The 23299-nt window shown below is 34.9% G+C and overlaps 1 protein-coding gene across 1 annotated transcript in view; it reads right to left on the bottom strand.

Annotated features, from left to right (window-relative positions):
- UGGT2 (UDP-glucose glycoprotein glucosyltransferase 2) overlaps window positions 1-23299 on the bottom strand; it is a 146511-nt gene that overhangs the window by 7026 nt on the left and 116186 nt on the right. The window contains exons 30-37 of the mRNA XM_019737191.3: window positions 20450-20534; window positions 15433-15515; window positions 12985-13080; window positions 11513-11597; window positions 8123-8305; window positions 6571-6731; window positions 5824-5938; window positions 2231-2347 (exon numbers count right to left, since the gene is read on the bottom strand). Of these exons, the coding sequence (XP_019592750.3) occupies window positions 2231-2347; window positions 5824-5938; window positions 6571-6731; window positions 8123-8305; window positions 11513-11597; window positions 12985-13080; window positions 15433-15515; window positions 20450-20534 (925 nt within the window). The remainder of the gene's footprint in view (window positions 1-2230; window positions 2348-5823; window positions 5939-6570; window positions 6732-8122; window positions 8306-11512; window positions 11598-12984; window positions 13081-15432; window positions 15516-20449; window positions 20535-23299) is intronic.

The raw sequence follows: 23299 nt of genomic DNA, 5'->3' as shown, positions 1-23299 counted from the left end.
TGCATTCCCTTAACTAACTTTTCCCCCAAGAAACTGGCCCAAAATAGTATATTCACATTTTTATTTTAAGTGTTTCTGTGGAAGAGATGGTAGGCAGTCCATCAAAATTTATACCACCTGCCCTTTTTCTATGTAGACCTATTGCTAGGAAGTAGCTGCCCATCCAGGAATAACATTTCTCAGCTCCTCTTACATCTAGAGGTGGAAATACGACCAGTTCTCACTAAGGAAGGGGCCAAGGCCTGTAGGAGTCAGAATGCATGCTCCATGCACTTTTCCCCTTCACTGCATACCATACCATCCAACAGAAATATGATGGGCACCACATATGTAATTTAAAATTGTCTAGTAGCCACATATAAAAATGTAAAAGTAAAAGGTGAAATAAATTTTAACGCTGTATTTTACTTAACCCAATATATCCAGAATGTTATCAGTCAATATGTAATCAATATAAAAATTAGTAATGAGATATCTTGTCATTCCTTTTATTGTACTGAGTCTTCCAAGTCTGGTGTGTACTTTACACCTTACAGCACATTTTAGTTCAGACTAGCAACATTTTAAGTGCTCAATGGCTACACATGGCAAATGACTGCCTTACTGGACAGATGGATAACGATGGACAGATGGATAGATGGATACAATTATTCCAAACAATTCCATTCATTTACATTTTCAAATAAAAAAGGCAGATGTTATCTCTACAAGTTGGATGGAGACTGGGCCCTAGGTCATGATATACAGGGAAGCTACTCACTGATAAGACACCCACTGAGATCTGTACTTGGGTGAGTGTGAAACCACTGAAATTTCCGGGTTTGTTACAGTAGCTCAAGTTAACCTAAGTATTCCCAAAGATCCCAAGAAGATCTTACGTCACCAACGTGTGTCACAACCTTATATGTCACAACACAACCTTAAACAAAATCTTGTTATGTTCAGTAATGCTCCTGACTTCTGTTTAGAAAATTCCCTTGCTTTCTTCTTAATACCATCTCACTTGTTTCTGCTACATACTATCATCTACAATTGCATTCTAACATGTTGGCATGCTACATACATTTTTTTCTGTGCATTTCTACACATATCTGGTAAAATGTCCCTGTATTTTATTGTCCTGTCTTATTTTGTTCAAAACTGTATGAATTCTAGTATTTTGACATTCTTCAGTGAAGATCTTGTAAACAATTATTTAATACTCAAATTAGCACATAAAAACAATATGGTAAGAAAAAGAATAATACCTTGTAACGGTTAAAGACAATATAGTATTGGAATGTAAGTTCTAGACCGTTAGACAATAAATAAATTATTTTGAAATATTTCATGTCTAGGAGAATTAAACTGTATAGCATAGCTAAATTGCTTAAAATGAAAATGTAAGAAAAAAACCTCTCAATAATAAGAAAAATAGACATGTATAGAATAATTTAAGTAGGCAGAATTATTTTGGTTATCTTTGTTTGGGAAAAATATTGGCAAGAAAATTAAACTGATGATATTTTAAGATGATATCTAATTCATGAACACTTCAGCCAGCTCACAGCCTTTCTTTCAAAAGCACTTATGCAAAAAAGAGTTAACATAGCAAACTGAGATTGCTATTCTTAGAAAGGCCAGCTTGCAAGGTTGGCCCTTGGCTGGCATCTGGGAACTTAGATTTCAGGAGTGCTCCCACCATTTCCTGGTAAGAATGGCTCACTGTGCCTAAACTGTGCAAACAATATGGTACATGCTGAATACCTGCTTTCCTTCTGAATGTTAGGAATTTTGGGGTGTGCCAGGCAGAGGGGATGCTTGTATGACCAGCCCCAGTAAGAATCCTGGGCATTGGATTTCTAATTAGCTTTTCTGGTAGACAACATTTCACATGTGTTGTGGAAATTTTCACAGCTGAAGGACTTAAGCTCGTCCCATGTAACTTCACAAGGAGAGGGACCTTGGAAGCCCACACCTGGTTTTCTCTGGACTTCACCCCATGTGCCTTTTCTCTTCGCTGACTGTGCTTTGTACTCTTTCACTGGAATAAATTATAGCCACGAGCATGACTATATTCTTAGTCCTATGAGTCCTCTTAGTGAATCTTCAAACTTGGAGGTGGTCTTGGGGGCCCCCTGAGGCAGCAGTGTGCCATATGTGTGCCATTCTATTTGTAAAACAGAAAATATTTCTATTTGAACATTTTAATATCTGCTTACACACAAAAGAAAAATAACACGACACTCACGAGGTCGATTGTTTTGGCTCTCTGTTTGGATTCATCATCACACCAGGTCTCACACCACAGCCAATCTTGAGGAAGGGACTTAATGGCAACTTGGTGAATCATATTATTGGGAAGATCCTTCAGAAAAAAATTATTTAAACAAAGGGGGATAGAAATTAGAATCAGAGCAAAAGAAGTTGAAGATGTCATTCAAGATTATAAACAGATCCTAAAAAAAAAAAAATATGTCAACCCAAGATCTCTATTTTTAAGCTTTAAATACTTCATTTGACCCAATTGTCTCATGTCATGAATGAACCCATGCACTGGAGCTCTGCCCACACCTGCCCTGGACTCGACCCCTGGCATCAGCGATGAAGAAGGAGGCCCAGAAACCCACCATTCACATTCCCCCAAACGGACTACCTCTATCTGCCCTGAAACACCAGGATTAACCACTCCCACTGTGCTTATTATTACAGTTTATGTAAGTTACCACCACATTCTGCAGATTCTGAGGTGATCTTTCATTTCCCTGTTGGAAAACAACGCTCCATGAACATTTTCACATTTCTGCATGCTCAGGGCTTTCTAAGCAAAGATTGCTGGCATCTAGGTTAAAGGATGTTTAAATAGCAATCAAGCCCAGTAAATTAAAGATAGAAACATCTGCAGAGATTTAGAGACACCTTTCCCAGAGATACTTGTTTATATGCCAGGGGATGTAGAGCCCTTCCCTTTCTCTCCCCAGAGAATGAGGTTTACATTCCAGAGCAAAGGGCACACCTCCTCTCTCCCAGAGGCACAAGGGGTACTTGTGTACACTTTCCTATCTAAGCACCAAGATTCATAATTCTAGGGTTCTCCTCTCAACACTCCTATTAAATATCAATACTGGAAGTCCTAGCTAATGCAATAGGAGAAGGAAATAAAAGGTGGACAAATTGGAAAGGAGGCAATAAAATTGTCTTTGTTCACAGATGACGAATTATTTATACAGAAATTCCCAAAAATCAATTAAAAAAAAAGAACTAATAAGCAATTATAGCAAGGTTTTAGGATACAAGGTTAATATATATAAGTCAATTGCTATATACCAGCAATGAGCAATAGGAATTTGAAATTAAAAACACAACATCATTACATTAGTACAAACTCCCCCACGGCCCCCAAAATAAATCTAGGTAAAAATCTAATAAAATATGTTCCTCTACATGAGGAAAACTACAAAATTCTGATGAAAGAGATCTAGGAAGATCTCAATAAATGGAGTGAAAATCCATGTTCATGAATAGGAAAGGTCAATATTGCTAAGATGTCAATTCCTCCCAACTTGATCTAGAGATTCAATGCAACCCCAATCAAAGTCCCAGCAAATTATTCTGTGGATATTGACCAACTGATTCTGAAGTTTATATGAAAAGGCAAAAAAATCCAGAAGAGCCAACACTATATTGAAGGACAACAAAAAAGTCAGAGGACTTATGCTATTGAACTTGTAGTCTTACTATAAAAATCTATACCAGGGGTGCCAAAAAATGCATACAAGTGGACACTTTGGGGAACGTAGCTCAAGCAGTAGTTTACAGCAATCAGAAGTGTCTGGATGCTGATGGTAACTACTTTAAGCACCTCTTGTAATTGCAGAAGTCAAACGTGGCTTGTATTCATCTCTTGCGATCGGTATATATTGAGTATTACAATACAGTTTTCCTTTCTTAAAATGTGTATACATTTTATTGGCACCCTCTATAGTAATTAAGAAAATGTGGTATAGGCAAAGGAATAGAAAATGGAATAGAATATAGCCCAGAAATATGGGAATTATTTGCACTTTCCACACAATTTTTTTTCTGTAAATCTAACAATGCTCTAAAAATAGTCTATTTACTACGGAAGGCAGTATGGAGGCTCCTCAAAAAATTAAGAATAAAATTACCATATGACCCAGCAATCCCTCTCCTGGGTATATACCCAAAAAAATCTGAAAACATTTATCTGTAAATATGTATGTGCTCTGATGTTCATTGCAACTTTACTTACGGTGGCCAAGACATGGAAACAACCGAAGTGTCCTTTGATAGAAGATTGGATAAAGAAGGTGTGGTATATATACACAATGGGATACTATTCTGCCATAAGAAAAGATAAAATACTGCCATTTGAGACAACATGGATGGATCTTGAGATTATGCTAAGTGAAATAAGTCAGAAAAAGTCAAGAACCATATGATTTCACTCATATGTGGGATATAATACTGAAAGCAACAAAGAAAGAAGACAAATAAAGAAAGAAACAAAAACTCATAGACTCAGACAACAGTTTAGTGGTTACCAGAGCGTAAGGGCTATGGTAAGAGACCTTACCATAGAAGAGGGTAAAGATGGTCAAATATATGGTTATAGAAGGAGAACTAACATGGTGAACACACATGTGATATATAGATGATGTATCACAGAATTGTACACTTGAAACCTATGTAATTTTACTAACCATTGTCACCCCAATAAATTTTAATTAAAAAAAAGAGTCTATTAATTAAAAAAAAAGAAAGCTTCCCTGTTACTTCCAAAATCCTTTTCCTTGGACTCCATTACTTAAATAACCTGGTTTGTCTTCTTATCTCAGCCACTTTCTCTCATGGTCATGTCCTAGCCAGGTCCTCTGTAATTTCAATTTCATGCTCCCACTCTCTGACAACCTCTTAATTTTCAACTCACTCCATCAAGTACATAGATATTAATAACCTTTGACCCCCCACTGGGAGTCCAATCAACTGATCCTACCTCTATTTCATTGTCCCTCAGCCCTTGATGTCTTCACTCCCTTCCATACATAGCTTAATTTCCATGGTTAATCATTACAGTTCATCCCTTGAATATCCTTTCAATTGTCTTACCCTTGTCTCACTTGGCAAAATTGTGCTCACATGAATCTTAAGGGGATCTTAATGCTGTATGACAATTATACACGTGTCTATTCATGCACAAGTCTTTGAATAGACATAATGTTTTCATTTCTCTTGGGTAAATACCTCGAAGTGGAAAGACAGGTCATATGGCCGGTGCAAATGTAAATTTATAAGAAATCGCAAAACTGTTTTCTAAAATGGCCCTACCATTTTGTATTCTCATCAGCAATGTATGCGAGTTCTAGCCACTGGACGTCCTTGTCACCCCTTTAATTTAATGGGTGTGTAGAATTACTCATTGTAGTTTTAATTAGTGGGGGATGAAGGAAAAAAGTATCTGTTAGGTAAAACCAAATGTAACACAGTAGCCAGATAGGGCACAGGAGGAAGGGGAGTTGGTTTTACAGATCACAGAGACATGTCTAAATGATGATGGAAGTGAGCAAGAAGAAGAAGGGTAAGTAAGAGACACAGGGTATATAGTGGGAAGAACAGGTTTAGGACAGAAAAGTGAAGATAAATGCTGTTAGTTTAGAAAAATGTTGAGCTGAGAATGAAAAAATTGTATGTAAGTCGAGATATCCAATAAAAAATTCTGTAAAGACAAGAGGCTGAAAACATGAAATTTTGAAATTTACAAGCAGGGAGTTGGAGCAGTCTATATCTATATACTGACAATTTTTCCCTGACTACTGGACTTACCTGATCTAGGTTTGAAAGACTGTTTGGATCTTGACTCAGAGTTTGGTACTGGCCCCGGAGCCTGTCACCTGCTGCAATTCTCCTGAACTTCCTGAGATCCACTACGTATAAGGCACTGCAAAAAATGAACACTCCTTCATAGCCTATGGCATTTATATAGTTTTTCTTCTCCCAGCGATTGCCTACGGTAATGGTATGAACTTTAGATATCCCTGGATTTAATAATGAATCCTTTCATAAATTTACTCCCAATGTTTAAAACTGTTTCCATGGAGTCTGAAGTTTGATAATTTACTGTTAGGATCCATATCCTCTTAGGGTCACCTTCAGTTTTTCCAACATCTCATGAAACTAAATAGCCCTACAAAACAATAACAGCTTTGAAGACAGTATCTTCATTTTGTTATTTGACAAACCAAATTTAAACCTTCTGTAGTTTTTACTTGAACATATTACTTGAGCCGTATCACTTGGGTTTAACTCCTGGCTCAGCTATGTACTAACAGCGTAAGCCTGGTCATGTTTGTGGAAACTGTATGCCTCAGTTTCCACAACTGTAAACTGGGATAATAACATCATCTCAAAAAGTTATTACAGAGACTTTATGAGTTAATACATGTAAAATCTTATAAGAGTGTAACAGCATATGTAATTGGTTGCCATTATTGTATAATTTCTAAGAGAACTGAGTATTGTGATTCAATAAGTTACTGATTTATTAAAAGGTAAGAGTATGAATTTTCTTACCTGATATGGTATTTCCTTTTTAAAAGATGTGATGCCCAATATCCTGTTTTCCAGAAGCGGTAGCCATCCATTTCAGGGCGGCTATCACAGAACGGAGTATACCCATAAGGAGCTCCACCCAGGTCGAAATCTCGAAGTTCTTTCAGGTCATGTCTCACAACCTAAGTAATTAAAATAGTTTCTCTGATGAAGACTGTAAAACAATATAAACCCCTTGTATGTAAATCTCAAATCATTGTTACCTTCCTGTAGAAATATAGAGCACAGCATTCTCCTCATAGTTCTTCCATATAACATGAGTTTACTAAGTTTCTATTTTTTCTCTTGTCCTTACAGATTGAAAGAAACTTAAAATTTATATACCTAGTCTATATGAGAGAGGTCTTACACATTAATAAGAATCATTTATTTTAAGCAAAATGCGTTTTGGGAAGGAATTAAATATTACACAAGTGCACAGCTCTAAGTTTCTCAAGGTATGGATTAATGATTTAAAATCATTTTTATGACAGATCTCCATTATTGTATTTTGGTGAGTATTAGTTTTAATCATAAAGAAAAATCTCCTGGTTATCCTCAATGTCTTTAACAAAATAATGTAAGTATGTTTCATTTTTTAATATATCTAGTCTGCTGGGAAAATATTACGTACTATATATGTTGGGGGAAGATAAAAAAAATAAAATTTATATTAAACAGTATGTTTGGAAATGCTTACTTCATCACCTACATTTGCCTGTTTTCTTACTTTTTAATTGTAATGATTCATATTCATCAATTTGGAAAAACAATACACAAAAAGTTTATGAGTAAAATTTAATACAGGATTTGAAAATATACTTTTTGTCCTAAATATAAATACTAATTTGTGCATTTAATTTATATAACTGTAATATTTACATTATTGTTCTTAGAAATTCTGTGTATTTTTAAAATATTTTTTGCCATTAATGATTACAAATGCATACAAAGAGGGAAGGGGAAAAGTCATAACAGATTTTAGATATAGTACATATTTTGAAAGCTGAGAAATGTAATGGCTTTTGGGGCCAAATCTGGGACATTTTCCCCCTTCAGTGGTAGAATGATGAGGATTCAGTTCTTGGCTAAACGCCAAAGAATGCTGTCGAAGGTGGGAGAATGAGAAGAGAGTTGTATGTAATTGCTAACTTTTCCAGCAAAAAGAAATAGCTCATTTTAAATAAATATCAGCTAATATTCATAGGAACTCACATGACTAATTTTATTATGACTAATGTAAGTCTTTATTTTATTTTTAATTACCAAAACTTAAAAAAACGACCACTTCAGAGAGAAAACTGCCATGTCCTAAATAAAAAATGGTATTTCTTATAGTATCTTTGGAATTCTAAACGTCTTTTAAAAAGCTACGTTGCTTATATGTCACAATCACGCCATATGTCCATGTAACATGGCATCAAAGATGATAATAAACAGCAGCAACATAAGCAACATACATTGAGTCCCTATACTCAGAGAGAAATGTAAACAAAGTTTAAGTACTACTAAAAACAACAGTTACTCTTATTACCTGATCAGCATCAACAAAAATGATTTTGTCCACTGCTAGAGGAAAAAGGACATCAAGGAAAAGAATTTTGTAACCCCAAATAATCCTTTGTTTTTCAGTCTGTTGATGAAGCCAGCGGGGCCACCTGTATTGGACTAGTTCATATTGGAATCCATATTCCTTAGCCATGTGGGGAATTACCTCCTGAAAAAATACACATACACACAAATCTATGAATGTGTCTAAGGAGAGAAAGTAGTTTTTGTTTTAGAGAAAATATTACCATTTTAAAAGGTAGAGTTTACTACATACTATTACAAACTAATTGGTAAATGTCTAAATACTATTTCTACAACCTGTACCTATTTACGAAAAAGCTGGTGCATATAAAAATACAAGTATACAAAAATTATATAATTAAATGACATAATAAATAGGTATACTATATTAACTAGCAAGCTCATTAACTAAGATAAATGTTCCCCTGTTTTCACTACTAACATTTGACTTGAGAACACCCGACTACAGAAGGAAACGCCTCTGCATCTTGGAACACCTGTACATCAAACAGTTTATATCAATGGGTTGGTTTGTCAGAGAGATAAATGATGACGTACAAAAAACACAAAATGAGCTGTAAATTGATAGATTCTCTACATGAGTTTCATGTTTGAGATTTATGACTATTTAACTAAAGGATTAAAAATACAAGGTAGTTATAGTGGTCTGAATATTTCATATTTAATTTAATGTCTTATAAGGTTAAAATATCTTATTCTATTTAAACCACAGCAGTTAATGAAATACACTGTTGGTTAAGTTTGGCTTAAGAGCCCCCAAATTGAGAGGGAGTAGGATAAAGGAGTGTGTGTCGGGGGGGAAAGCTGGTTAGCAAATATAGAATTTGCATTTATCTCAATTCTCATCTGTAGCTAGTTGCTGGTTACACTTAGTTTAATTTTCTCCCTCCTTCTGTAAGAAAAGTGTAGATTTAAATTATGTTCCTTGCTGTAAGCACCAGTTTTATCTGTGAATTGAAATGTTGAATTTATGGTTAGACCAGTTTCTGGGAATCACTGCTTTAATTTCAAAATTAGAAAAAACTTTTTTTTATTCACCAAATATATATTAAAAAATATTCAATGAACACGCACTACGTGTCAGGCACTATTCTAGCCAATAGGGATACAATAATAAACAAAACAGATACAAATCATGGCCCTCAGGAGCTTACATTTTAGAGGTGGTAGGAAGAAAATAAACAAAATTAGTAATTTACCTACAGAAGATAGTATGATGGAGAAAAATACAAGGGAAAGGGAAATAGAGTGACAGATCAGAAGGGATTGTAGTTTTACATAGTGTGGTCAGGAAAGAATTACTCCCTAAGTAGATATAATTAGCAAAGATTTAAAGGAAGAGAGGAGGTACGTTTTAAAAATTGGACGGAAAGGATCGAGGCATCAGTAATTTCTGTTTCTGGATCTGGCTGCTGAATACACAAATACAGACACAGGTGTTTTGAGTTTGTAAAAATTCACCAAAGAAGCACACATGATTTGTATACACATGATATTTCCCTGAGAACTTGTAAAAGATAAAAAATGTTGAGGGAAAGGAACAAAATTACAAAAAGAGGGAAAATATTACTTCAGATATGGTATTACTTCTGGCCACAGAATGAATGAAGCAAAACTTTTATCCAGATGTAGCACTGTATTTCTAGTGAATGATATTTCCTGCTAAGAGACTCTTTAGATTTTATTACCTCAGTTTACATTGTGTTCGACCCCCCTTTGCAGGGACTGTTTAGTAGAATAACATTAAATATTTATTACCAAGCCAGTCTGACTTCTTGTTTACATTTATGGGTTCTTCTTCAGTTTTCTGTCTCCGGCCAAACGAGCACAGGAGGCAGTGCTCTTGGCCATGGCAGGCAGGCAGAAGAGCTACCACAAGGGCCAAGCACTGGGACTTCTGGGTCCAAACGCTGTGTTCCTAATTAGCTGTTTGCTCTTGGGTCTAAAGGACAGATCTTGCTTAAAGACAGGTTGGGTCCTGTGCCGCTGGCTCTTGGGAGGTAACTTCTACCTTTGGAATGTTCTGTCTAAAAAGAATATCTTTATTTACCTGGGGGCCTTGGGCCATGTCAGTCTATGTAAACAGTGTGATTTATAGTGGGGACTTGGGCTCAACCTCTAGAGGGGCTGAGACTAAGGTCGGCCCTGGTGGCTGTTGGGTAGGACTACATGGCCAACCCCAATAAGAACACTGGACACCAAAGTCTCAGTGACCTTCCCTATCGACAATACTCCATGTGTATTGTCATACATCTTTGCTGAGAAATAGCTCTCTTCACACGACTCCACTGGGAGAGGAAAAGTGGAAGCTCTGAGTCTGGTCTCTCAGACGCTGCTGTATGCATTGCTTTGCTTTGCTGATTTTAATTTGTATCCTTTTGCTGTAATAAACTGTGACTGTGAGTATAAGTGCTTTTCTGAATTCTGTGAGTTCATCTAGTGAATTACTGGACATAAGTGTGGTCTTGAATATCCCCTATCTGTATGGCCAGTTATGTAATTTCTAAGTCTTGGTTTTCTGGCAATAGGACTTTATGAAACACAACTGAATAATGTAAGTAGGTAGGAATGTGCCTGACAATATTAAGGAATAAAAGAATGGCTGGCTTTTTTTTATTTCTGATTTTACCACTGGCTTAGGTCTAGAAAAAGAGGATTCCTTTGAATTGCTGTTAAATGAAATCCTAGTTTTCATGGAATCTGATTAATTTGTAGTGAGAATTGGAAGAAACGGGCATACTTCGCAGCAGAAGAGTGGGAGTGAGTAAAGAGTAACAGCTACTGGCCATCTGAAAGCTAAATACGTCTCAGCCTTCTCACTACAGTGCTCACACCACCACAGTAGTCACTGCCCTGCACAGAGATACACGCTTATTGTTCTTGTTCCTTATCAGACTATTTTCTATGGTACAGTATTTGTAGTTTCTTGATACTATCGTTCCTGCCTACCCTTGTAAAAATAATCTAATTCTTTGGATAATCTACATATTTTTCATTGTCAAATTTATATTTAATTATTAATCACCATGAAAAACTACTAATCCTTTTAATTTTGCGTTTACTTAAAAATAAACCATCTCCTGCGGTCCTTTTAAACACTTCTTTAAATAAAAACTGCATATAATTTTACTTAAGCTAGATAAAAAATACTGAATACCAAAACAGATTAAAATTAGTAAAACTGATTATAGTTTTAAAACAGATTAAAAATAGTAATTTGAATACACATTTCAAGACTCATTCTGAAAAAAGCTATATGAACTGACAATGATATAAAGAACTTACTATTCAAACATTAACAATTCTATAATAAAAAGATTAATGTACTTACTTTAAATGTTGGCGAGAGATAATTTTTTAGGAACCAGAATTTCACTGGTGTTTTGGTGTTACGTAAAACAGAGAGCATCATGATTCTGTATAAAAGAATATTAATCCAGAAAGTTAACATTCATAGGAGTTCATCCTACTTTTCATAAAGCTTTTAAATTTATAGGTATTAATTAGAAGTTTTTCACTATGAATTATGGAGAAATACATTAAAGGACCTTCAAATATTATGGTTGCTCACCAAGTATGTAATGTTTAAGAATATATATTTACAGACAGTCCTCAACATATGATGGTTTGACGTATGAATTTCTGACTTTACAATGGTGTGAAAGCAATATGTATTCAGTAGAAACCATAGTTCGAATTTTGATCTTCTCTCCGGCTAGTGATATGTGGGTTTCATACTTTGTTGGGATGCCGCACAATGGTGCAACATGATTTGGCCCAACTATAGGATAATGTCAGTGCTCTCAGTACATTTAACACAGGCTGGGCTAAGCTATGATATTCAGTAAGTTAGGTGTTTTAAATGCATTTTTGACTTACAGTATTTTCAGCTTATGATGAGTTTATTGAGACGTAACCCCATCATAAGTCAAGGAGCATCTGTGTCTATATACCTGATATAGACTAAATTGATTGTTTTTTGTTTTTTACAGCTGACAAAGAAAGACGCTACTCTGAAATCGTCTTGATGAGTTGAACTACAGTCTAATATTGGCTTGTGTACTGTGTCATTAAGAGCAGGTGTGAAAACCTTGAAGAGTTGAATGATCTGTCTATATTGATAAATTCACTGGGCAGGTAGGTCACTTGATTTGCTATTCTAGACTTCTGATTGGAGAAGATACAGATGTATCTAAAATTCCATTTTTAAATGTCAACACATATGCAAACATTTTTGAGGCATTCTCTGTGATCCTTCTATGTAAACAGTTAAAAAAATAGCCCTTTGTAGTTTGTAAATATACTTTCGTTCTCTCATTGCCACCTCCTCCTTTTTTATTAAACAAGACATTTGTTCATTGGGAAAATAAAATTTACAATATATACTTCCTGTTACATATCATGTTGTTACAAAACATGTCTATTTTCTAGCCCAAAAGAACATCAATATTCCAAATCAATCAAACTCAGGAAATTTCACTGTATTTAAAAAATATACTTCCCTCATTATTTTAGGTTTAAAAAAAAGCAAGGTGCAGAATAGTATATATACTTTTTGTAACTATTTGGGTAAAAAGAAGTTAAAAAAGCAAAAATATATATTTGTTTGTCTATATATATTTTTGGCAGGATATGAAAATAATATTGGTTTCCTATGGGAAACGGAACAGGGTATAAAGAAAAATAGAGGTGGAAGATTTTTTTTTTCATTGCATATTCTTCTACTCTTTTGAACTTTAAAAATCCTTTTTCAACCATGTAAATGTATTACTTTTCAAAACATTAGATGAAAAATATTCTTACCTTAAAAAGCGTTCATATAAATGGCCAGAAGCAACTGAAAAAATGTTCAGAATGTCTGTTTCCTTGTCTTTTTCTTTATGCAAACTTCTTGTGAAACTAGGAATAAAAAAACAGTGACAATTTCTAAATATACATCTGCAAACTTTATATACCAAAATAAAATGTTAAATTTGATAAGCAATAAAAATAGGAATGCCTTTCAAAATGAAATTACACTGTAAACAAGCTCTTCTAACAATTAGGAATTATTAATATTAAAGCTTGACAATATAAATTTTATGGTTTAAGAAAATTTGTAACATAGACTGCAATTCTATTGTCTCTAGATTAATGAGGTAATATCTTTGAATCTTTGTGAGTTACAAATGTTGTTTTGAGAAGAAAAATGAGTTATGGCATGCCACGGCCATCTAATCTAATGTATTGTGACTTTAAACAGGCTGGTAATGAGGGAAGAAACAGAATGTAAAAGTGTGTAACTCTAGCACAGCAAGAGTTTTCCTATGTGGTAACAGGGTTGGTCCTTGAGTGCTGGTGACATGACCTCCCAAGGATAAATGTTATAAAAGGTGCCTACAATGTAGAGCTCCTCTGGTCAGTTTTGTCTCTACTCCATGCAGGCTACAGAGATTCTGTATTTGGGGTACGCCTCCCCAAGGAACAAGGGAGCACTAGAGAGCTATGTCCACTCACTGACTTACATCACAGTAGCCTCATGTGGGCCCAGTTGTCATTTTCATCACTTTTTGGACCCAAACCAGCCTTTTATATGCCTCATCTCATATACAAAAGTGACTGAATCTTTTATTTGGAGTATTCATAATGTCTTTTTTCTTCTTTTTCCTATTTAAAATTTTGATTTAATTAAAAATATCATTTTTTTATATTGCACAGATATTTAGAATGACTATAATTTGGAAAACAACAATTTACAATCATCATGGAATATATATTTTGCCAAAAGGAATTGTTATGATGGAAGCATTTATCAAATCTTTTCTTATTGTAATCTCCCAAATAAGAAAAACACAAGTTGACTCAGTAGGAAAAAAATCACTCCAAGTTAGGATAAAACTAAGATAAAATGTGAAAGCATTATAATATACACAATACTTACGTATCTGGAGGAGTTTCCATCTCTCAAAGTACAGCAAGTGGCTGTGCCTTAGTTTAATGCTTATATTTATTCATTCTTATCGCTACCTTCTGGTTTTAATGAAAGCTTATGGACAGTTCCTCTTTAAAATGCTCAGATTCTGTTTTATTATCCCCTGACTATTCTTCAAATTATCTCAAAATGAGTGGATCTGAGCCTTTCTCTGTCAGCAACTAGTTCAATGATATGCTGGGACAGTAACATGATTCTTCTTATCAAACAAGGAGTCAACTATCAAAAAAACAGGCCTACACTGGGCAAAATGCAAAATGATTGGAGTGTTTCTGACTGGTATAACAAAATCTGCTTAGGCTGTTGTATCTATTTGACCCCAAATTTCTATTTTTTAGCCCTGATCAAAATGATCATTGGTTCTCCATCACAATCAAATTAAGTTCAAAGCTCTAAAATGGACTCTCAACGTTCTGTACAATATGGTTGTACAGCAGACAGCTTTTGTTTTTGTCTGCCTAACAGCCTTTACACTTCAATAACAATAACATGGTATTTTCATGGGGGAGGCATTCCTCCTCCAATTTCATTCTATGAGGTGTAAGTGGGACAGGCCTTCGCATTGGTTCTAGAGATAGGCGTATGACCCAAGCTTGGTCAGTCACAGTGAGCAGTGCAGTTTGGGATATGTGGCTATAGCTGGACCAATGAGTCAGCCTTGCATCTTTTGCTGGTACTACTTAGAAAGAGACAATCTCTTCCTACTGCAGATGGCACACTTTTCCTTCTAAAAATTTATCTGAAAATGAAGGAGGCACAGATGGAGTTTCCAGACCTGAAGGCCCAAAGCCAGCTCTACTCCTGCACTCCATAGATATGTGAGCCAATATATTCCTTTCCTGATTAATACAGGTTCCAATCTAACTTACAGATTCCTAATGACATTCAATGTCCCAGCTAACCTGGGCTATGTTCTGTTCCTCAAGGAACATACCCAATCTTTTTGACTTCATGTAACCAGGTACCTTCATTCCATCAACAACTTCTGAAATCCTGTCCATCCTTTAGGACACATCTTAGCCACACACTTCTCCAAGGAGTTTTTCCTCAGGTTTCTCCTAACTGAATATAGCCTTTTTCTTCCTTGGTTTGTTTAAGCACTTTATTTTCAGTTGTCTTATAGCTCCAGTTTCCTATCTTGTATCTTAACATTTTTGTATCTCTTATCCCTCTTCGAGAAGATCCATGCTTTACTTAAAAATTTGCCATTTGCAGGGCTTCCACGTGCTAGACTCCAGATGGGTCTATAGTTATGTGTTAGAATATTCATTAGTAATTACCTTTTAATGGAATCCCACAGTCCTTTTTTTCCACCGTTGTCGTTAAGGCTATCTTCTTTAATTTTGTCTGGCTTTTTCTGTACCTAGATAGCATAGTAAAGAAAAATTTTAGAATTTTGCATCTTTAAATATTATACTGCAGGTTTAGAAAGTGAAACGTACTGGGCAAGGTGACCCTTGCAAATCTAAGACAGTTGCAGTAAATGAAGGCAGGCAATATCTTAGTACAACATTATAGACACAATGTGGTTCCCACCCCGTTTTCAGTTCTTTTGGTGGTTACCTTGTGCTTATTCTTGTATGTACTGATTTATCAACTTTAGACATATCAACTAGTGTATCTGGATTCATAGGGTTTAGACATTATTCATTCTTTAGGATGACAGATGAGTAGCTCATCTACATCACCCCTTCCTCCCTCTTTTTGTCTGTAAGTTTTAGTAATACCTTTATCATTAGTTCTTCTACCAAGTATTTTTGTAACTTTAAATAATATTAAAATCTCTATTTTCTATTCCAACAATTTCAACAGTTCTTCTTGTATACCCTGTTTATAAGGATACGAATATCTCTACCTTTTCCCTCCACCACTCAACTTATATTAGCTAAACCTTTACTTTAGCATTGTAAATATAGGTAATATTTACACTTAGTTTGGTAAACATAATTCTATCTTTTGCACTTTGCTATGTTTATTCTACAACTTGAAAATCAGTGAATGGTGCTTATTGTGACAATAAAAATACTATTCATTGAAGAGTCTGAAAGGTTACTACAATTGTATTTTGTCTGTACAGTTACAATAACATGACATTGTGCCATTTAGAGATTCTTGCTAGTTCAAATGGATTCTGCTTTCTTACATTCCACCAGTAGGTAAGTATTTTTTCTAATATTTATTTTTTCTTGTGGTGAGATATATATCCTCTTTACCACATACCTAAATTTTCTAGTTTCTAATTCATGTTACTTAATTGTCTGAAATTCCTGTCTTCTTGAAGACATTTTTCTTGCAGCTTAACAATTAACTGCCTGTTTATTTCTAAGCCTTCTTTGCTTTAATTTTCAGATTAATGTCACCATTTCTTGAAATACCTATTTTCCTCTTTCTTGGTTTTTATCGTCATTGTGTTGACAAATACCTTCAAGAAGGGGTGTGAAAAATAATTTTTCTAAATCTTCACATTTCAGAAAATAACTTTATTTTGCCTTCATATTTGATTAAAAATTTGGCCAAAGACTCCTAGGTTCAAAATAATTTCCCTCAAAACATTTAAAGCTTTGTTTTGCTGACTTGTAACATCCATTTTGAAAATGAAATGTCTGATGCTAGTGTTAATATCATTCTGTTGCAGTGACCTGACTTTTGGTAGTTAGGATCTTATTTGGGCCATTTTTAACTCATCCTACTTTGTGGATCCTTTGACACGAACATTTGTATCTCTAACTGTGGTATGCTTTCCCTCCTCTATTTTCTTTGTTTCTTCTTTCCAGAATTTCTACTAGTGGGCTACTGAAGGTCATGGGCTAATCCTCTATGCTGCTTATTTTTTTTAACCTCCCTTTTTCTATCTTTTTGTGTAATTCTGAGAGATGCGTGTTGAGGAGGTAAAACTGTGTTACCAAAAACAACTGAAGGACCTAGGTGGCTGGGCTGTAGAATGGTAGACCCTCAAAGATTTGATACTATGGATCAACAGGTCAACTTAGAATGAAATCAGAACACAGAGTGCAAAACTTCAGCTCAAGGAAAACAAAATTTAATTAAACCAATTTTCAACAATCATAATCACTGAAAGATGGAATCACCCCCAAATGGTACTTCTTTGGAACGGCCAGAAGGAAATGTATTCAAGGAGACAGTGTAAGTTCTTACTGAGAAAGGAAGTTAAGATCATAGGAGAAACAGTATCAAAGATGAGTGTGAGCAACATGTATAACTGATCACTGGATAAAGACCAGAGGTGAACAGGAATAGGTTTTGATGTGGGATGCAAGGTGAGTTTGGTGATGCAGTTAGGATCCAGGCAATATATGAGTAAGAGCTTTTGTAGCCTACTGTTGCTGGATCTTAGAGATCCCAACCATATGGAGATTTCCTATTAATTTCTACTCTACTTCATTGTAAATAGAGGACATAGTCTGTATGACTTCATTCTGAAATTTGTTGAAACTTGCTTTTCAACTAAGTGGAAATCTAATTTTTATCAATGTTTTCTGTGTTTCAAAGACTTCATTTTGGTGTTACTGGGTGTTACGTTCTATGTACGTTTGTTAGTTTAAGATTCATAATCACAATGTTCAAATCTGTATCTTTTGATTTTTTGGTCTGCTTGTTGTATTAAGTACTAAGAGATATGTGTTACTATCTCAATATGATACAGAATTGTCAGTTTCTCTTTGTAATTCTATTTCTGCCTTATATATAAAATGACCTTTTTATTATTAGTTATGTTATTTATCTTAATGCCTAGTATCTATGATATTAGTATAACTATACAAGCTTTGTTTAGGTTAGTATTGGCCTAGTATACTTTTGCCACAAATATATTTTATTTTCATCCTCACCCAGAAGCTGTGTTCTTATGTATTACGCGTGCTTTCTGCAAACAACATATAGTTGGGATTTTATAAAATGCAGTATGACAATCTTTGTCTTGTAACATTTAGTCCATTTATATTTAATATTATTGAGTTAAATTCTATATTTCATGCTTCTATGTCCTCTATGTTCTGCTTTATTTCTTCTCCATTTATTTTAGTCCATTTATATTGATTTGTTTTATTCTATTTTTCCTCTTACTATGACATTGTGCCTTGTTTCTACTCTTTCAGTGGTTATTTTAAGGTATCAAAATAATCGTATTTGCCCTAAAGTCTACAAGTAATCATTACGCTTACCCTGGTCAATATAAGAACTTTATATGTTATTGCATACAACTCTAGTATAGCTTAAATATTATGTTTTTTAATTTCAAAGATTTAAAAAATCCTTATAAGACATTACTATTGTTTTATATATTTATTGTTCAGAAACTCATCCACATATTTATCATTTTCTTTTCTCTTCATTTTTTTTCAAACTCAGATCTATCTATGATCATTTTGTTTTTCCTGCCTGAAGGACTTTTAGAATTTCTTTTAGTGTGAGTGTACTGGTGGCAAACTCAGTTTTTAATTTGTCTGAAAATGCTTTGTTTTATGTTTCCTCTTGAAATATATCTTTTCAGGGTGAATTATTCTAGGTTGGCACTCCTTTTTCCATTCAGTGCTTTTAAATATAATCCCAGTATCTTCTTGCTTTCATTGTTACTGCTGAGAATTCAACTGTCAAAGTATAGCTGTTTGAAAGTAATTTTTCTTTTTTCTTCTGGTTACTCTCAAGATCTCTCTGTCTGGTTTTATGCAGTTTTATCAATAAGAGTCTAGGTGTGGATTTCCTTTTAATTATCTTGCTTTAGAACCACTGGACTTCTTGAATATGCAAATTAGTATCTTTCCTCAATTCATGAAAATTCTCAGCTATCATGGCTTCAAATATTACCTGTACCTCATTCTTTCTTCCTTATTCTTCTAGAACTCCATTTAAACTGATTTTATTTATTCAACACTCATAATGCAGTTTGCAAAGCTAAACTATCTTATCCTTGTGTAACGGACACATAAAGTAAGGTTCTATTATTATTCACATTTCATGGAAGAGGAAAATGAGACAGAAAGAGGTTAAGCAATCTATCCAAGGTCACACAGCTAGTGAGTAATAGAGGCAGATTTAAATGCAATACTGGTTTCTCAGATTTCTCACTCCATTCTCTATGGTTTTTATGCTCTCTGTTGTATTTTTCTCTTTTTAAATGTCTCTTTTGCATCTGGGATACTTAATGCTCTCTTCAGGCATGTTAAAGTCATCCACTGAATTCTAAATTTTGGTTACTGTATTGCTCAGTTTTAGAAGTTCTACTTTAAAAAAAAAAGGATATGGGCTTTTTATAGTTTCCTGTTCCATGGAATTGTTTTCAAGCTTTTCTTTTATTTCCTTAAACACTGTAAGCATAGTTGTTTCACAGTTTATGTCAATAATTCTAACACATGGAGTGTTTGTGTTTCTATTGTTGTCTCTACTGGTTTACATTGTGTATTTGATATATAAGTAATCTTATTCCAGAGATATATGGATGTTTCTGCCAGACGCCTGTAAAAACTGATCATTTTGGAACTATTTTAGTGTAAATTCAAGGCTCAGGGTTCCCTGGACTCCTTAGATGATACAAATTTGTGCTAAAAGACTGTGTGGGAAAATTTACTATGGTTCATCCTTATCCTGAAGCTAGAGCCAGCCTATTGTAGAGAGGGTCTTCCAGAGTTTTTACTTTCGGTCCCTATCACCCTGAAAATTAAATAAAAATGACAGCTCAAGTGTACCAGCATGTGCAAATGTTCTCAGGGCAACAGCAGCTTTTTCAGGGCAAGAGCTGCTTCTGTGCTTGCTTACTTCACTAAGGTTCTGATTTTCCCTTTAATTTTGGATTTGCATTTCCTTATTCTCCTTCTTATTTTATTAATGTCAGCTCCTCATTGCTTTTAAAATTTAAAAAAATATTTTACCCACCACTAACTAGCTTTAAGTAGGTGAGTTGGTCCAAAAGAACCAAACCTGACATCATTAAAAACGCCTTCTCTCTTTTTTTAAAAGAACCACTTTTTCTTTTCAGGGCTAGCTTTTCAACCTGTGTTCCTGATATCATCTCCAGAGTCTACTTTGTAACAGTATCTGGCTATAGATACAGAAGATAGAGTAGACACATCCTAACTTAAAAGAAAAAAAAATTCCTTTTCTTCTTTTTTCTGCTTTCTGCTTTCCCTCCATGAACTTAATCTTCCTTTTATTGCCAGAGCTCCAATATGACATTTCAGGTAGTAAAATTATAAAATTAGTTGTAAAATAAAAATTAATTAATTTGAAAAGTAATTCTAAATATTAAGAATAAAGACAACAAACAGCTTCTGCCTCACGTACTTGCACTTCCAGTATTTTGCTTTTGAAGCTGTTTAACACAACAATGACATCTCCAAGGTCTGGCTCAGAGTCAGTTCCTTCATGTCTAAAAGGAGAAAAACACGTAAAGATCTATAATCAGGTCAAGAAAAGACAGACAATTATGCTGGCACACATAATAAATTCATTTTGCAATAAGTGTAAGTATACGATTCCTTGTGTATATGTCATATGTGCTATTTCTGTAGTCAATTAAGATATGCTATATAGTATACTATAATTTTCATAATTGTCCAATAAATTTTAACTTAAATTACAATTATACAAAAGTAACTCAGTAAATTTGGTATTGCCTAATTACTCAGAAATCTCAAATTATTGCTTACCTTTGCTGTTGTATACCAAGATCACAAAAATAAAATCTTTCATCTCTGTGATATTTGCAATGACAATTAAAATATGAAACATTTTCTACACTTTAAGTTGTTTATATATCATAATCAAAGGAATTCTACACTGTCCAACAACTTTTCGGTATCTACCAGCCATTTATAAATAGTAAAATTTGAAGTGTATTATTAAACTCCTATGACTAAAAATGTGTCTGTGATGTCCCTCTAATCACTTGAATGTTTCTATTTTATATTACATGTAGTACATTTCATTATCTATTTTTCAAAACTGCATAATCAAATATGACAGTTTGCTTAGTAATTCTTTTTTTGATACTACTATGTACTGAAAAATGTTACTGTAAAAAATATTTACAGTAAAATTGAATTTTGTCAGAGGGAAAGCAATCCGATGTCAAATTAGTAGATACTTTAAATTCAATCAGATTTACTACTCTTGAACATTTTTCTAAAAGAAAAACCTGGGGATTCTAGCACTATGTTGACTAACACATGCCTTTGACTCCCTCTTACTCCCAATTCCCCAGCAGAGGTGGCAAAACCAAAGGAGAAGGCACAGCCCTGCCCAACAATTACCACGAGAAAATAGAAAGTGTTCCACCTTATGTAGCAGAAATGCCAAACCTCTTAAAATCTTTCAAGAGCTTCTAGTTCCAAATATTGCTCCAGGGCATCAGCAACTTTTCACCACGGACCCCACTATCCACTGAGACCAGGGTAGCGCCAGGAAGCACAACATGGTGGTGAGACCCGTACAAGATCTAAACCAGGGGTGTCCACACTTTTTTCAATGTTTTTTACCAAGGGCCATATGCGGTAAAATACACAAACAGCCGGGCCACTCACTCGAGGTGAAGTACGTATTGCCTCACCTGGTTTATTTAAGTAAACTAAATATATTTTTGGAATTTGCTGCGGGCCAATAAAAGATGGCTCGCGGGCCGCAGTTGGACACCCCTGATCTAAAGCTACCTCCCTCAATGCAACCAAGTGGCAGAGATAGTGATGATGAAGACTCCTGTACTGCTTCAGGCAGTATTTCAAGCTTTTCATACATGTTAACTTGTTTAATATGTACAACCATCATTTGAGGAGTGCAGTTTTTATTATAGATCCAAACAACCTGGGCAGTTTGGCTCTTACCACTGCACTATTAGACCGTCATAAGGAATGCCAGACAACTGAAAATCACTGGGTATGTGAGCAGTTTAAATGAAGGAACAAGCTACGCAGTCAGACTTCATTTATACGGAATCAGTGCAGGAAAAGAGGGGAGCATTCAAATAATTTACATCATCACTGAACATAAATGAGAATATTGTATCTCAGTAAAGGCCAATTAACTTTAAAACGAAAGGATTCACTACGTCAGGAAGCATTTAAAAACATACATATACTTTCCCTGGAATTCTAAATAAAAGTATCATTTAAATTTTTGTAGAGGTAAAGATGAAGACTTATTTCAAGTATTCCAAGGAAAATTAAAATGCTGTTATCAATATTTATCAAAAGCAAAAAAAGTATTAGGCCTTAGGATCAAGAGTATATCACTAATGTTTCTGGAAAACACATTTTGTAGAAATGTAGTGCATATTAGAATATGGCAGGCAACATCCATTCCACCTTTTAGCATACACTGTGTAAGTTAGAAAGTTAAAAACTTTTTTGTTGTTATTATTCCTAGATTCTTTTGCTGCTATTGGTCTGGTTTGGATTCTACTAAACAGATAGATTACATGTGCATGTGGTTTGGAATTTAGAAGTGAGGTGATGCTTGGCTAGTTTCTTTCGACAAGCAAAGTCACGGAGTCAGAGAGATTTTCTACATGAGCGTTTCAGTGTGCAATCTCTTAGCTTTCTGGGGACTGAGAGGCAGCTGATATGCTAGTCAGCAGCAGCTAGGTGCTTTCTCACTTCCCTAATCATGGGAGAGGTAGCAGCTCTTTCTGTTATCCATTCCTGGAAGCTAGTCACCCTGGAAAGCTGGCTTCTCCAACCTTTCCTATTACAGTCAAGAACCCATTTCCCTGAGTTAAATCCCTCTCTGAGAGGTGTTGCCAGGTTGTGAGTCTCCACCTACACCCTCGCGGGGAATACTACCTTCTAATCTTAAACTCAGTAAGGCATATGCTTTAAAAGAAAAGCACTTTGCAAGGCATTTTCTGAAGCTGGGAGACACAGAGGGCTGTGTCTGGCTCATGTCTGGGAAAACTAAAGTGGACTACAGACTAGGATCTGATATTTGAGAACTGAACTCTTATTGCTTTCTTACAGGAGAGTGCTGCTGCCTGTGGGACTGGCCCGAACTCCTCGAGTTTGCTGGGCAGGTGATGTGTAAGTATTGCCCACGGATCAGACATGGCCAGGCAGGAGACAGACTGTTTTGTTATTACCATGATGTAGTCATGCATCCTGCCAATATGGCAAGGTGGAGATATGAGGAGACCTTAGCAAAAAT

This window comes from Rhinolophus sinicus, chromosome 16 (genome assembly GCF_057876585.1).
Source record: "Rhinolophus sinicus isolate RSI-liver-muscle chromosome 16, RSI-T2T, whole genome shotgun sequence".
NCBI classification, from domain to species: domain Eukaryota; kingdom Metazoa; phylum Chordata; class Mammalia; order Chiroptera; family Rhinolophidae; genus Rhinolophus; species Rhinolophus sinicus.
This window is presented reverse-complemented; position numbering and strand designations above follow the sequence as displayed.